This window comes from Diabrotica virgifera, chromosome 3, assembly GCF_917563875.1.
Source record: "Diabrotica virgifera virgifera chromosome 3, PGI_DIABVI_V3a".
Classification (NCBI taxonomy): domain Eukaryota; kingdom Metazoa; phylum Arthropoda; class Insecta; order Coleoptera; family Chrysomelidae; genus Diabrotica; species Diabrotica virgifera.
This window is the reverse complement of record NC_065445.1, coordinates 251,173,905-251,188,170: the sequence shown is the minus strand read 5'-3', so window position 1 is coordinate 251,188,170 and position 14,266 is coordinate 251,173,905. Positions and strand designations below refer to the sequence as shown.

Sequence of the window (14,266 nt, the reverse complement as noted above, 5' to 3'; positions counted from 1 at the left end):
AAATATGCAAACGGGTGTCTTTTGGCGATATTATCCGGCAAAAATCTATCAGGATCAAATCTCTCTGGATCCTCCCATACTTCCGCGTCATGATGCAAATCATAAATATGCATAATAACTGTCGAGTTCTTAGGTATTGTGTACCCAGAATGAGTGTGTAGAGTCTTTCCAGTCACTCTAGAAATTAATGGCACGCTAGGATAAAGACGCAGACATTCTTTAACGAATCTTTCCATGAACCTGAGTTCCCCTAGTTGTTGCTGAGTTGGATATTGAGTTGTTCCTAAGACTGATAGAATTTCTTCATATATTTTTGCCTAAAATCACAGATTAAGGATAAGTATGAAATAAAATCTAGTATAGAAAGTTTAGTGCTACTATAGCATTAGGTATGTCCGAAGGTTGAGGTCTACATCTGCATTTATCTCTATTTTAGTGTGTCTAAATGACCGTTCCCACGTCAATCACAACAGTATTGTAGTGAGTATAATGTCTGGAGCCTCAGGCGACTGAGAAACTGGAAGCCCTGAAGATGACGTCAGAAAGGACGTCGAAATCTCAGCCTAGAAATCAACGACGCGGTGCAACCCAGAAGCCTTGAGAGTTTAATTTTAATACGAATTATTGTGTTATTGGTATTGATTTTAGCTTTAAGTTTTAAAAATGATACTCTTACCTGATAATCTTGCTCATTAGCTAAATTTAGCAGAATATAGCATAGTGCTACCGATACTGTATCATGACCCTAAAAAAAAGTACCTGAAACGTGTCTTTACAATTTAGAACTAATATTATACCTCAAACATAAACGTATCTACTTCCTCTCTGATTCCTTCTTCATCAATATCTTCACCAGCTGCTCTTGCTTCAAGTATGAGGTCTAATAAGGCCAATCTTTTTCTTCTCGAGTAGGAAAAATTTCCTTCGGCATCCATTTGCTGGCCTAGCTCCCTTTCTCGAATTATATTGGTTGATAAATCATGTAAGGTCTTTATATATTCTTTAAGTGTCCTACTAATTGGAAGCATATTAAATATAACATCTAGATACAAAAATGGTTTGGTTATCCTATATTCGCCAATTTTTACATACTCATGAATAGCCTTTTTATATTCATCACAATTCTTTTCGCGTAAACTCACTCCCAACGCAGATTCTAAAAAAGGGTGATTTAGTGAAACGGTACGATTTGACAACGCTGCTGACGATAAACTAGGGGAGCCGCGGGCTTGCGACGTAAACGTTGTGAATCTATTGAGTGGGAAGTTTAGTTATCATGGAGACCTGGTCTGGTAAACAACGCGCATTTGCTGTGAAAGCTTATTACAAAAATGGTGAAAGTTTTGGGCGTGTATAACGAGCAATTCGTTTACACTACCATTTGCCCCCCGTTCACAAGACCCAAGTTACAAGACTTGGGTTAGGAACTTTATAAGTAGTGCTTCAACATCACAAAAAAGAGGTGGCAGTGTCAGAACTGCTCGCACACCACAGAATATTGAAGCGGTGCCAAATTCATTACATGCGAGTCCTCGAATAATGGATTGAATGGAGTAATGAATTGGCACCGCTTCAATATCCTGTGGTGTGCGAGCAGTTCTGATACCGCCACCTCTTTCTGTGACCTTGAACCACTACTTTCAGCGTTCCTAACTTAAATGGGGCGGGGCGGCAAATGGTAGTGTAAACGAAATGCTCGTGGTACAAGCACAAAACTTTCACCACTTTTGTAATAAGCTTTCACAGCATATACGCGTTGTTCACTTGACCACGTCTCCATGATAACTAAACTTCCCACTCTCTAGATGCACAACGTTTACGTCGCAAGCCCATGGCTGCTCTATTTTATCGTCAGCAGCGTTGTCAAATCGTACCGTTTCGTAGTTATTAAATTTGTATCCTTGAAGCCTGAAGCCTTACAATTTATTGTCTATTTTATTGACTTTTGAAGGGCATTTCATTGCGTTAAGCTCTGCATTGTTCGAAGCTCTAAGAGACATTGGTTTGAATAACATAGTCGTTTGCATACTTGTAAATTTATGTTGGAATCAAATAGCCACAATTTTAGTAGACAGTATGAAATCACAGTAAGGAAAGGCTACATTTCATAATTAGTCCAGAAAGCCGCTGCGCATCCGCTAGTAAAAATATTCTGATTTAGATTTTTTGCACAATTTTACTCAAAAAGGACCAATTTTAACAAATTTGCGTGTTGCCAGGTCCAAAAACAGATCAAAAATTTTTTTAAAGGTTTTTTTTTGTTTTTTTTTGCTAAATTTTTTTATCCGACAAAGTGTTTTAGGTTTTGGATCATTCCCAACAGAAAAGGTTTGTAGTGACTTTTCGCTAAAATTGATCGTGTTTGACATATTATGCGCGATTAAAAATTTAAAAATTGCGAAATCGACCATTTTCAACCCTCAAAAACTATTTGAAAAACTCAAAATTTTAATGCTGCTAAGGTAGGTAGATATTCTTTAAACATCTATTGATGAAATCCCGAGGAGCTTTTTGCAATACAATATAGAAAACCTTTTTTTTTAATTGCTAGTCAAGCGGGCGCGACACTATTTTCAACCGTTGCATGTATATGTAATATGCGTAAATATATGTGCAGAAAAATATTTTGATTCAATCTTTTTCACCATCTTGCTTGAAAAGGTCCTATTTTAACAAATTTGCATGATGCCAGGATCAAAAAGTAGTCAAAAATTTTTTTAAACGTTTTTTTTTCGTAAAACTAATTTTTTTTATCGGACAAATTTTTTTGGGTTTTTTGGATCATTAAAATTAGAAAAGATCCTAAGCGACATTTCCCTAAATGTGATAGTTCTCGAGATATAGGCGATTGAAAATTAAAAAATTGGAAAATCGGCCATTTTTAACCCTCAAACACTATGTGAAAGACCGAAAATTTCAACGTTACCAAGGTACGTAGATATTCTATGAACATCGAATGATGAAATCCCGAAGATCTTTTTGCTAATTTTGGTTTTTTAATTGCTAATCAAGAGGCCCGACACTATTTTCAACCAGTTCATGTATTTGTATATGTAATCGGAAAACATTTTAAATTAAAAAAAAATGTTTAAAAAATTTTTTGACCCATTTTTGACCCTGGTCACATGCAAATTTGTTAATAGGGAACCTTTTCAAGCAAGATGGTGAAAAAAAATTGAATCAGAATATTTCCGCACATATTATATTAACGCATAATATTATGGTAGGGGAGCAAAGTATGCTAAATGTGCAGTCACTCAAGCGCTTTGGGGACCTATTGGGTTGTGAAGAGTAGGTCCTAAAACCAAAAAGAGTTAAGTAAAGTTTTCCATTTTAGTGGGGACTTGTTCATTTTTAAGTTAATTTTCCATTTCCAACAATCGTTTTTTTTTTAGATTATAGCGCCATCTATCCATAATTCGAAAAAATGTCTCGAAGAATAGTTACTTATTTTTACGTAAGGAATCCAAATCTGCAATAAAAAATGGGGGCACCCATTTAAGGTTTTAAAGTAACCCCCTACCCCACCTCGGTGGGGGGGTCGTGTTTAGTGCCATCCGATAGATTTTTCAAAAATACTGAATAAATGTATTTTTCAGTTTTTCGATCTGATGTTCATTTCGCGAAATATCGCGGGATTCGTATTTAAAATATTGAATTTACCCCCCACCCCTCTTCGTGGGAAGGCGTGTTTGATATCATTCGATAGATTTTTGAAAAATATTGAGTAAGTATTATTACGCCCCGCTCAAATCGTCAGATTTTTTAAATATACACTGTTTTGCATGTACATACTTACCTTATCTTAATCTGACAATTTCGAGTATTTCTAAGGATAGATTTATTTTTTCGGCCCCCTCTTAACGAACTCCCCTGCATTAAGAGCCAATATATGGTAGAGGTTCATTTTCAGGGTACAAGGTTTCTCCCCATGTAATAATCTGACGCGCTCGAGTAACTGCAAAAATCCCCGCTTGGGCAGTGCCGGATTTACCACTAGGCCGACTAGGCCGCGGCCTAGGGCCGCAAGCAAAAAGGGGCCGCAGCGTTTTGTAAAAAAACTTTTTTGGTAAAAAAATTTTACCAATTGAATTGAAATCAGTAAACAATTTTTCAAATAAGAGAATGGCTATTCTACTACACACGTGGTACGGTATTTTACAACGTTTTGACGTGCTACAAGAGTAGCAAAACATTAACTGCTACAGACTTGAATGTGACTTGCAAAATACAAATCTCTAAAGGAGTGTGCATTGAGTCTGAGAGACAACTTTGATTCCTATGAAAAAAGAGGAAAAGAGTTGTCTAAAAATGAAACTTATATTCTTGAAATAAAAAGACGCCCGAAAAGAAAAGCTCTCCCTGGATAAGACAAAGAAGATAAATCCACTGAACCCCACTTTAATGGCAAAGAAAACTTAAAGATTCAATGTTGTAATTGACACGCTTTATTCAGAATTGAATGAAAGGTCCGAAGTGTATTTCAGTCTTAATGAAGAATATGGATTTAAAACAACTTATCATCAATTTGCAATGAAGAAATCGGGGTAAACGTTTCTATTTTGACCAAAAAGTATCGAATCGACATAGATGGCGACTTTGGAGAAGAGTGTGTACAGTTCAAAGGCTTTGTTGAAGGTATATTTGATGAAGAAATAGAACCTCATGACAACAAGATTACCAAGCCTCCGAGAAATACACTTTTGGAGTATCTGAAAATCATTCATGAAAAACAGTTAACACCATTATTACCGAATATGGACACGGCTTTGCGCATTCTACTATGCATGATGACATCTAATGCATTTGGAGAGAGATCATTCAGCGTGTTGAAAAGAGTCAAAAACTACTTGAGTAACTCGACTTCTGACGAAGATTCTAAATAAGATTGTCTAGTTCGGCCAGTTTTGCTTCAAATGCTGAGCTTTTTAAAGCCTTAGGGCCGGTTGTTCGAAAGCTAATCAACAATGATCATTATCAAATATTTAATTACTGCCACCAACTGTCAATGTCAACTTTGTTTAGGTTGCTGAAAACGTAATATGAAATTACTTAATCAATTATGTTAATAATTGTTATGTTAATTGATTAACTAATCTCATTATTTTAATCAATTATGTTTTCAGCAACCCAATAAAAATTGACATTGACAGTTTTGGTGACAGTAATTAAATATTTGATAGTGATCATTGTTGATTAGCGTTCGAACAACCGGCCCTAGGGGCCGGTTGCTCGAACGCTAATCAAGAAGTTGATTATAATCAATCATTTATTGTAATCAATTTTCTTGATGGGAATCAAATTGCGACATGAAAAATACATGTAAAAACACTAATCAGTTATTGATTGTAGGTAAAACAGTAATTAAAATATTGCCGCAGCTCTTAAATTATTAAAAATTGCTTATTATTATTATTGATTTGTAAGTAAAAACAAGAAATTAACATCAGAAAGAGTTTAATTATGTTTTATTTTAAATTAAAACCAAAATAATAAAATAAATCAGTCAACATAACCTCAAAATGCGACATCTGTCAGAAGTACCCTTAATCAAATATAATTGTAATTAAATATTTGATAATGATCAGTTTTGATTCGCTTTGTTCGAACGCTTTGTTCGAACGCTAATCAACAATGATCATTATCAAATAATTAATTACTGTCAATGTCAATTGTTAAAACATAATTAATTATAATTCTGAGACTATAATCAATTAATATAACAATAATTATTAACACAATTAATAATAAATCTCATAATTGTAATTAATTATGTTTTCAGCGACCCAAACAAAGTTGACATTGACAGTTTTGGTGACAGTAATTAAATATTTAATAATGATCATTGTTGATTAGCGTTCGAACAACCGGCCCTTAGACTTTAAAAATTTGATTAAAGATTTTGCAGCCAAACAAGCTAGAAAAGTGAGTTTTTAGAGTTTAGATATGACATTTATTATGAGATAATAATGAATTGAACGATCTAGAAGTTCATTTGTTGTATTCTTATGCCTGGTTGCACCAACAGATCTTAAGCTTAAGGCGTGCATTAACGAAACATATGCGTTGCACCATTGAGTCTTAGATCAATTTTCAGCTTGCCACAGTGGATTGTCATGTGGATTGCATTGATAAGAATTGAAAATTATGGTGCAACGTATGTGACAGTTAAATCGGTCCTATCTATAAGCTGAGCTGGGTTAAGCTGAAGCTTAAGATTTGTTGGTGCAACCAGGCATTAATATTTTTATTTTTCAGTACCGTAGCCTATTATTAGTACAGTTCATATTATTTTGCTTGTTCTTTTACTTATAATGTCTTTTCAACTCGGCTTTTTTAGTTGTTTGTTGTCATCTGTACTTTTCTCTCCGAATGAAACAAATGGTATTTAATTTTAACAATTAACTACAATACTAATTATTTATAATATAATCATTTTAACAATATTAATAATTTTACAAATAACTCCTGTTTGCTAACATTGTGAATTATATATTTTCTATCTTCTTCTTACGGTGCCTTCACCATTACTGAAGGTTGGCTATAACTACAGCAAATTGTTATCTATCTTGAGCGGTTCTGAGTATCGAATGTTTGTCCATGCCTGTCCAGTCTCTCACGTTCTTCAGCCAGGAGCATTTTCTTCTTCCTGAACCTCTTCTTCCTTCCACTTTACTTTCCATTATGAGTCGTAAAAAGTTGTATCTTTCTCCTATGTAAATTATTTCCTAGATAACTCGTTTTTCTGTTTTTTACAATATTTAGGAATTCTCTCTCAGTCTATTCATCTCAGCGCCTCGTTGTTGGTCACGTGATCTGTCTAAGAAATCTTCAGCATTCTTCGAAAAACCAACATCTCAAAGGCTTCTTTAAATATAGAATTCTTTCTATAAATTTTCTTTTTCGAAATTTCTGTAAATATAGAAATTGTTAGAGCTATTTTGGGGTTTTAGCCAAATTTGCAAACCAATATTATTTAATTAGTAAATACATTTCAACCTATTTATGTCCTTATTCAAATAGAACATTAGAGGCATTTTTATGCTATACTTTGTATTACGAATTTTAAAAAGTAAAATTAAAATAAACGTTTTAATTATTATTATTATTATTATTATTAAGTCTTTATGCTTTAATTACATAATCGTGAAGTTATCGGGGGCCGCTCGGGGTAATTTAGACTCTTATATGGACTTAAAAACGACTAAAAATAATTAAAATAATTAATCGGGATGTTGCCCAACAATTGCCTATTTCAAAATGCACTTTTGAAATGCATTTTTCTTATGCACAAATGCAATTTCAGATTTCTTATTCATTACATTAGTTCACAAAATTTCCTGACATTCTCACGAATCCAACGCACCAAAATGCATTAAAATCCGTCTTACTGCGCCAAAAATCGACAATAAGGCCTTTTTTGTGCTTCAATGCCTCGACTAATTAGTGTTTTTAGTAAATATATTTATTATAATTTTTGTGTCTTTGGATTTGTCTTCCTCAGGAGTAAGATGAGTATTATTAAAACATTTTATTGTATATTTATTATACTTCACACCTTGTCTGTTTGTTACCGTGAATTGTCATTAGGTACGTCCGAACCGATACAGACACAGTCCTCGTAGCGTATTTGGTATAGCATTCAGCTAGAGATCGAGAGGTCTTGAGTTCGAATCCGGAGCAATCATCCTATATTTCTTTTTTTTTTTGAAAGCGGTAAGCACAAAATTAGTTTGGTGTTTAAAAAAAATTAAAACAAACTGTTTAAAGTATATTTATTTTTAAGGAATCATATAACATATAATAGAAGTATAACGGCTTACTCGCGTACAAAGTAGGGATGGCGGTTTTTGACAAAACACCGGTTTTCGGTTATACCGGTTTTTTTTTGCTTACGGTTTAACCTGGCGGTTATAACCGACAAAAAAACCGGTTTTTGGAAAAACCGGTTTTCGGTTTTTTTTTAATCCAATAGGTTACAAGAAATGGGATTTAAAAAAAAATAATATCAACATAAATATTTTACTTAAAAATAAATTGGATAATGCAATTTATCTTTTATTTTTACTACCATCAAAAAAAATTGATCATGTATTACTTTTAACACATTTGTATATTTGTAGAATAGGTGCATTTTAACTCATTTAATACTTCCTGTATGGGTGTATCATTTTGAAAACGTAGGGAAATTCTTGGAGATTCGTATTCGTAATCAGTAATTCGATATTCATAGTCAGAGCATTATTTTTGGTAATCAGAAAAAGTCATTCACCCACTTTCAATGTCAAGAGTTAAGTGTGAAAAATAGATGATGTTTGCGTCTAATTCAACCACATCACTTCTTATGTAAATATTGTGATTGCACTTTTAGTTTGCTTCTGTATTTATAAAATAAAATAAAATTTGAATTATGGTTTTGTTTGGAATAATTACTTGAGAATAATAATTATGATTGGGATCCAAAATAATACCTAACCTAATCCTAATCACCGTAAAACCCTAATAACCGGTTTTTACTTTAAAAAGAAAAAACCGGTTATAACCGGGACAAAGAAACAACCGGTAAAACCGGTTATTGCGAAGTAAAAAAACCGGTTTTAGGTTTAAACCGGTAGGTTTTTCCCATCCCTAGTACAAAGTACACACACACATTCTCTTTTTTTTATTTAACGAAATCTGAAAAAAATCGAAAATTTTTGCTTTTTGCGCCCATATTTTTACCTATTTAGGATGACAGTGAATAAAATGAAAATGTTTATAATGCTAACAAACGTTCTGAAAGGAAATGGTATATGAAGAAGAGTAGACGGCAGAAAAAGTAAGACTTCTTAAAAAAACTGAAATCCTTTGAGATATGGTTGTAAGGGACAATCCTACAGATAAGTGAATTAGATAGAATTCGTTACGAAATTGTTTTGCAGCGGAATATATTGGCCACGTTAAGTGTCATTCGAAGAAGGACCTCATGGTTTAAAAACCTGAGGGAATGGTTTAATAGATCCTCTGAGACTTTTTTTCGAGCTGTCGTCAGCAAAATTAGTATAGCCAATAGCACACAAAGAAGTAAAAGAAACCGATATATACTCACCTCCTATTGAAAATAACGTAAAATCAGTTATTGGTTTCAATACGTTAATATATTCCTTTCCAGCGTCTTTATCCAGCTCGTCAAGTAAAATTTCTGTTTCTTTATTAAACACTTCAAGATATTTCTGTAATATATTAAAGTGAAAAGCTGGAGTCAGCATCTTTCTTCTGGTATGCCATTTGCTACCATTACTAGTTAATAACCCTGTTCCAAGCCAATTATTTAAAAAATTGTATATAAAGCTTTTGTCGTTATTTTCTGAATGTCCTAAAATTAGCTAAAAAAGGTAAAATGCACTTTATACATGATAATATGTACAGTAAAACCTTTCAATAGCGACCACCGTTGGGAAATTACAAGCTGGTCGCTAGAGGAGTGGTCGTTTAAGATATAACATAGTAGTGTAGGAAACAGAGGTCGAACCTTGCAAAATGGACACAAGTCCGGTTTTATTTTTTTTTCTGGTATATCAAGGGGTGCTTATTATGAGACTAACTTTTTCTTAAAAAATTTCGGCCCGTAACCCCCCTTTTCACCCCTTTAAAGGACTATATTTTCTACGATTTAGTTTCCAACAGCATATGTGTATCACCCACCGTTTAGTGGGGGTAAGGCCCCAAAGTTGACAAGTTTTTAACAAAGATGTTTTAAAAAAAAAAAAATTTTCCCTAACTGTAATGGAAATTAAAAAGAAATCCTGCGGCAATTATTCACAAATACGTGGCTGATTTTTTGGTATAGGTTTCACTTAAGGGTAATTGCCTTTTTTTCATTACAGGGTGTTACATTTTAAAAAACCCCCTTTTTATACCATCTGAACCGTTTATGCTAGAGTAAAAAGACTTTCAGCGATTACCCATGTACTGGTGCTATTTACAAATTTGTATAATGCACCCCCATTTTATCTTATGCGTTACTTCATGGACGCACTGTATATGTAATAACAAAACAGCAGAATACACCACCAATATTAAAGTAGAAAGTTTACACGACTCCACAAGATACAGTTGAGTCCGCGAGTCTTTACCCGTGCGTCATCACTTACAGCATACGAAATAAGTCGGAAATCTATTTCACGCAACAACAACGACAGAAAGTGGCTACTGTTCCGATTAGGGGTTTTATTATAAAATTTGATGTTATCAAATATATGGAATGTCAAATGTAAGTTTTGCTTCAAAATTTTTGCGCAGAATTACAGCTACATTTGAAGTAGCTTAATAAATTCTTTTATTATTATTGATTAATAAATAAATAAACAATTTATAAAAAAATCCAATAACATATTTTATTTTTGTTATTTTATTCACTTTGACGGAAATCTAAACACAGTCATTTCTTTACTGTGTGAATGACGTTAGCTTTGTATGTTTTAAATATTAATTGCCTAAATATAATTATTTACCTTAAAATTTCAAAGCCCAATATAAAATTAGTTGTGAAAACAACTGTTTGTGTAATATAAAGAAACTTCAAAACGCAAAAATTCGACAAAAACCGCAAAAAGTTCAACTGACTGACAGCCACAAAATTAAACAAATCAGAAACGTCAAACAAATTGTGCTTAAAATATGAAAACATACCGAATCGTCTTTTTTTGTACCTATCTCTTTTCAATGCACTGAGTCTAGATGGTTCATAAAAATAACATGTGTTGTTACTTAATAACAAACGGCAGCTGGTTTGTCATGAGTTTCATGCATGAAAGAGAATGATGCTAGATAAAAGGTATGTTTTTTATCTCGCCAGGTATTAATGACGCACGGGTAAAGACTCGCGGACTCAACTGTACCTATTCCAAAAGAGAATAAACGAAAAAAGCAGCAACAGGTATATCACAGAAAGTGACGGAGTTGAATAAAGCTGGGCAAAAATGAAGTGTAATATCTTAGCCTCAGCCAGGGAAGATCTTGGTGAAAGAAACATTAATAAAAATAAATCGCTTCCAAGACGAGGAACTCCATGGTTTTGTACATAAGTGAAGGAAAAACATAAAGAGAAGAAAAAAGCTTACCCAAATTACATGTCAACTAAAACACAAAAGGCATATGATAATTATAAGACTATAAGAAACGAAACACATTCAGTCGTCAGAAGAATAAAAAATGATCATGGGAACGTTTTTCGAAAGAAATAGAACATGATTTTTAAGGTCTACAAAAGGAAATATAACGCTATATAAGAAGTCAAAGAACGGGGGTAAAGGAACTAATAGAACCAAAACACATAGAAAAGGATATATGGATAGACTATCTAAAAAAGCACTATGCAGAGGAAGAACAAATGATGGTATAACCGGAAACACCAGAAATTACCACAAATGAAGATGTTAATATAAGTACACAGGAAGTACGTAAACCACGAAAAGCTGAAGAACAGAAAAGCTGCAGGTAAGGATGGAACACCAAACGAATTATTGAAATATTGTGGAGCGGCAATGACAGAACAATTAACAACATTAATTAACAAAATTTATCGATTAAAATCGATTTACAAAAAAGGAGACAAAACGTTGTGCAAAAACTATAGAGGTATAAGTATAACCAGTGCAATGGGGAGGTTGTATGGCCGAGTATTAAAGAAAAGGGTGGAATTAGAAATTCAGGACATGGAAGAACAAAGTGGTTTTCGCGCCGGTAGATCGTGCGCAGATAACATATTCGTGATGCAACAAATAATAGAGAAAAGAAGAGCAAGGAATCTGTCTACTCACCTAACATTTATTGATCTGGAAAAAGCCTACGACACGGTACCTTTACAGAAACTCTTTGAAATTTTGGCCACGATAGGCATAAGCGAAGCATATGTGCGAGCAATTCAAAATATGTATCAAAATCCGAAAAGTTGTATTAAACAGGGAAAATCTATGTCGAAACTATTCCCTGTTACAAAAGGTTTAAGGCAAGGGTGCTGCTTATCGCCAACACTATTTAAAATATACATCCAGAAAGCTCTGGAGGAATGGAGGAAAACAGTTACTGGGATGGGAATAATGATTGAAGAAAACTGCTTAACAACTTTGTTTTTTGCTGATGACCAAGTAATTCTTGCCAACGATGAACATGATATTGATTATATGCTAAGAAAGTTACAGATCGAATATGAAAAATGGGGCCTATATATGAACATGGAGAAAACGGAATATTTGAGAATAGGAGAGGAAACCGAAGATCCGGAATTAGAGTTAAGAAATATAAGGAAATGTAAGGAATATAGATATTTAGGAAGCATAATATCAGAAGAAGGAACTCCAAAAAGAGACATACAGCATAGGATACAGCAAGGAAGGAAATCACCTCGTATTTTAAATGGTCTACTATGGTCTAACAAGGTGAAGCTGAACACAAAGATAACAATCTACAGAACAATTGTGGAACCTATTTTAACTTATGAAGCAGAGTGTTGGCAACTCACAGGAAAGGAAAGAAAAAATGTAAAAGTAGCGGAAATGGATTACTTATGTAGAGCATGCAGAGTATCTAGATTATAACATATACCAAATGAGGAAATAAGACGACGGACAAAGAGTTTATATTCCACGGTTGACCATATAGAAACAAAGAAATTGCTATGGTATGGTCATGTTATGAGGATGTCAGAGGAAAGATGGCCAAAAAGAGCATTAAATTACACACCCATAAATAGAAGAAGAAGAGGAAGGCCTACAGAAACATGGAAGAAAGGCATAGAACAGTGTATGGCAGATAGAGCTATTGACGAAAACGAATGGGTGGATAGAAAACGATGGCGAGCGAAATGTGGGATGCGGAGGAGACCGTAGGAACCCCACTACTTATATTATAATTAACAAAATCATAAAACACAATAAAATACCGGAAGAATGGAGAACGAGCGAACTAATTCTACTATTCAAAAAACTACAGAGGTATCAACTTGTTAAATACTACCCTAAAACTTACAACTAAAATTTTACAAGACCTAATGAATCAGAGGATAAGTTTAGCAGATGAACAACAGGGGTTCCGTACTGGAAGATGAAGATCGTGTACAGATGCAATATTCGTCATAAAGCAAATTACTGAGAAATCGCTAGAGTATAATAGACCAGCATTACTATGTCTGATGGACTTGAAGAAAGTATTTGACAGAGTAAGACTCAAAGAAGTAATCCATCTTCTGTATAATAGAGAAGTCCCTCTAGATATCATAAAATCTATTGAGAACATCTACCAAAACAACAAAATGGAAGTCAAAATAGATGGACAACTTACAGAACCTATAGATATAGACAACGGAATAAGACAGGGAGACTCATTGAGTCCTATGCTATTCAATTTAAAATCATGGATGAAATCATCAAAAACGTCAACAAATGACGAGGATATAGAATGGGAAACAAACAAGCAAAAATACTCTGCAACGCAGATGATGCAATATTGATAGTCCAAGATGAAGATAGTCTGCAAAGATTAGTCCACAGATTTAACATAAGAGCAAAAGAATTCAATATGACAAATTGATGGTATCGGTATTGAACAAGTAATGGAAATAAAATACCTTGGAATTACATTGTCAATTGTCAAGTTACGGAGACCTGAACAAAAGTGAGAAATCAAGTACAAAGAGCAAATAGACTGGCAGGATGCCTTAAAAACACTATATGGCGAAACCGACATATTAACACTGAGACGAAGTCAAGAATTTATAAAGCCACTGTAAGACCAATAATGCAGGGGCGGCCCCTCGGGGTAGGCAAGGTAGGCGCCGCCTACCCTCTTCAAATGTAGTACAATAATATAAATTATTAATATAAATTACTTATTTCAAAATTGTAATTAATAAATTTTGACACAATATCTACAATAAAATAGCAAAAATTATCCAAATTATTTTTAAAAATATCCAAAAAATTTTCTCCGTAGTTATAATTATTGTACGCTCCTTGTAGTATCAGTAGTACTGTATAGATTCTATATTCTCCTTGGTCAGGCACTCGGGAACGTAGCCTGAAATAGAACGACGCCAACACGGAATTGACGTGCGATCTCTCTCTGTTTACGCGAGCAGGCCTGCAGCGACCGTATTCTACGATTTTGAATGGGCGGATAGGCACAGAGTCTTATAGCCGGACCTATAAAATTTTATCAGTTGCTTCTCTTGTGTCTTGTGAAACTGTTTTAAAATAATTGTTTTTTGATTTTGGCTGTTATTAGTAGG

The 14,266-nt window shown here is 33.9% G+C and overlaps 2 protein-coding genes across 2 annotated transcripts in view; one reads left to right on the top strand and one right to left on the bottom strand.

Annotated features, from left to right (window-relative positions):
• Positions 1-14,266, top strand: part of LOC114336418 (uncharacterized) — a 407,921-nt gene that overhangs the window by 84,677 nt on the left and 308,978 nt on the right. The window lies entirely within an intron of this gene.
• Positions 1-14,266, bottom strand: part of LOC126881685 (cytochrome P450 4C1-like) — a gene marked incomplete in the record, with an annotated part of 54,281 nt that overhangs the window by 16,912 nt on the left and 23,103 nt on the right. Inside the window, 4 exon segments of the mRNA XM_050646092.1 lie at positions 1-317; positions 677-745; positions 798-1,156; positions 9,089-9,365. Coding sequence (XP_050502049.1) covers positions 1-317; positions 677-745; positions 798-1,156; positions 9,089-9,365 — 1,022 coding nt within the window.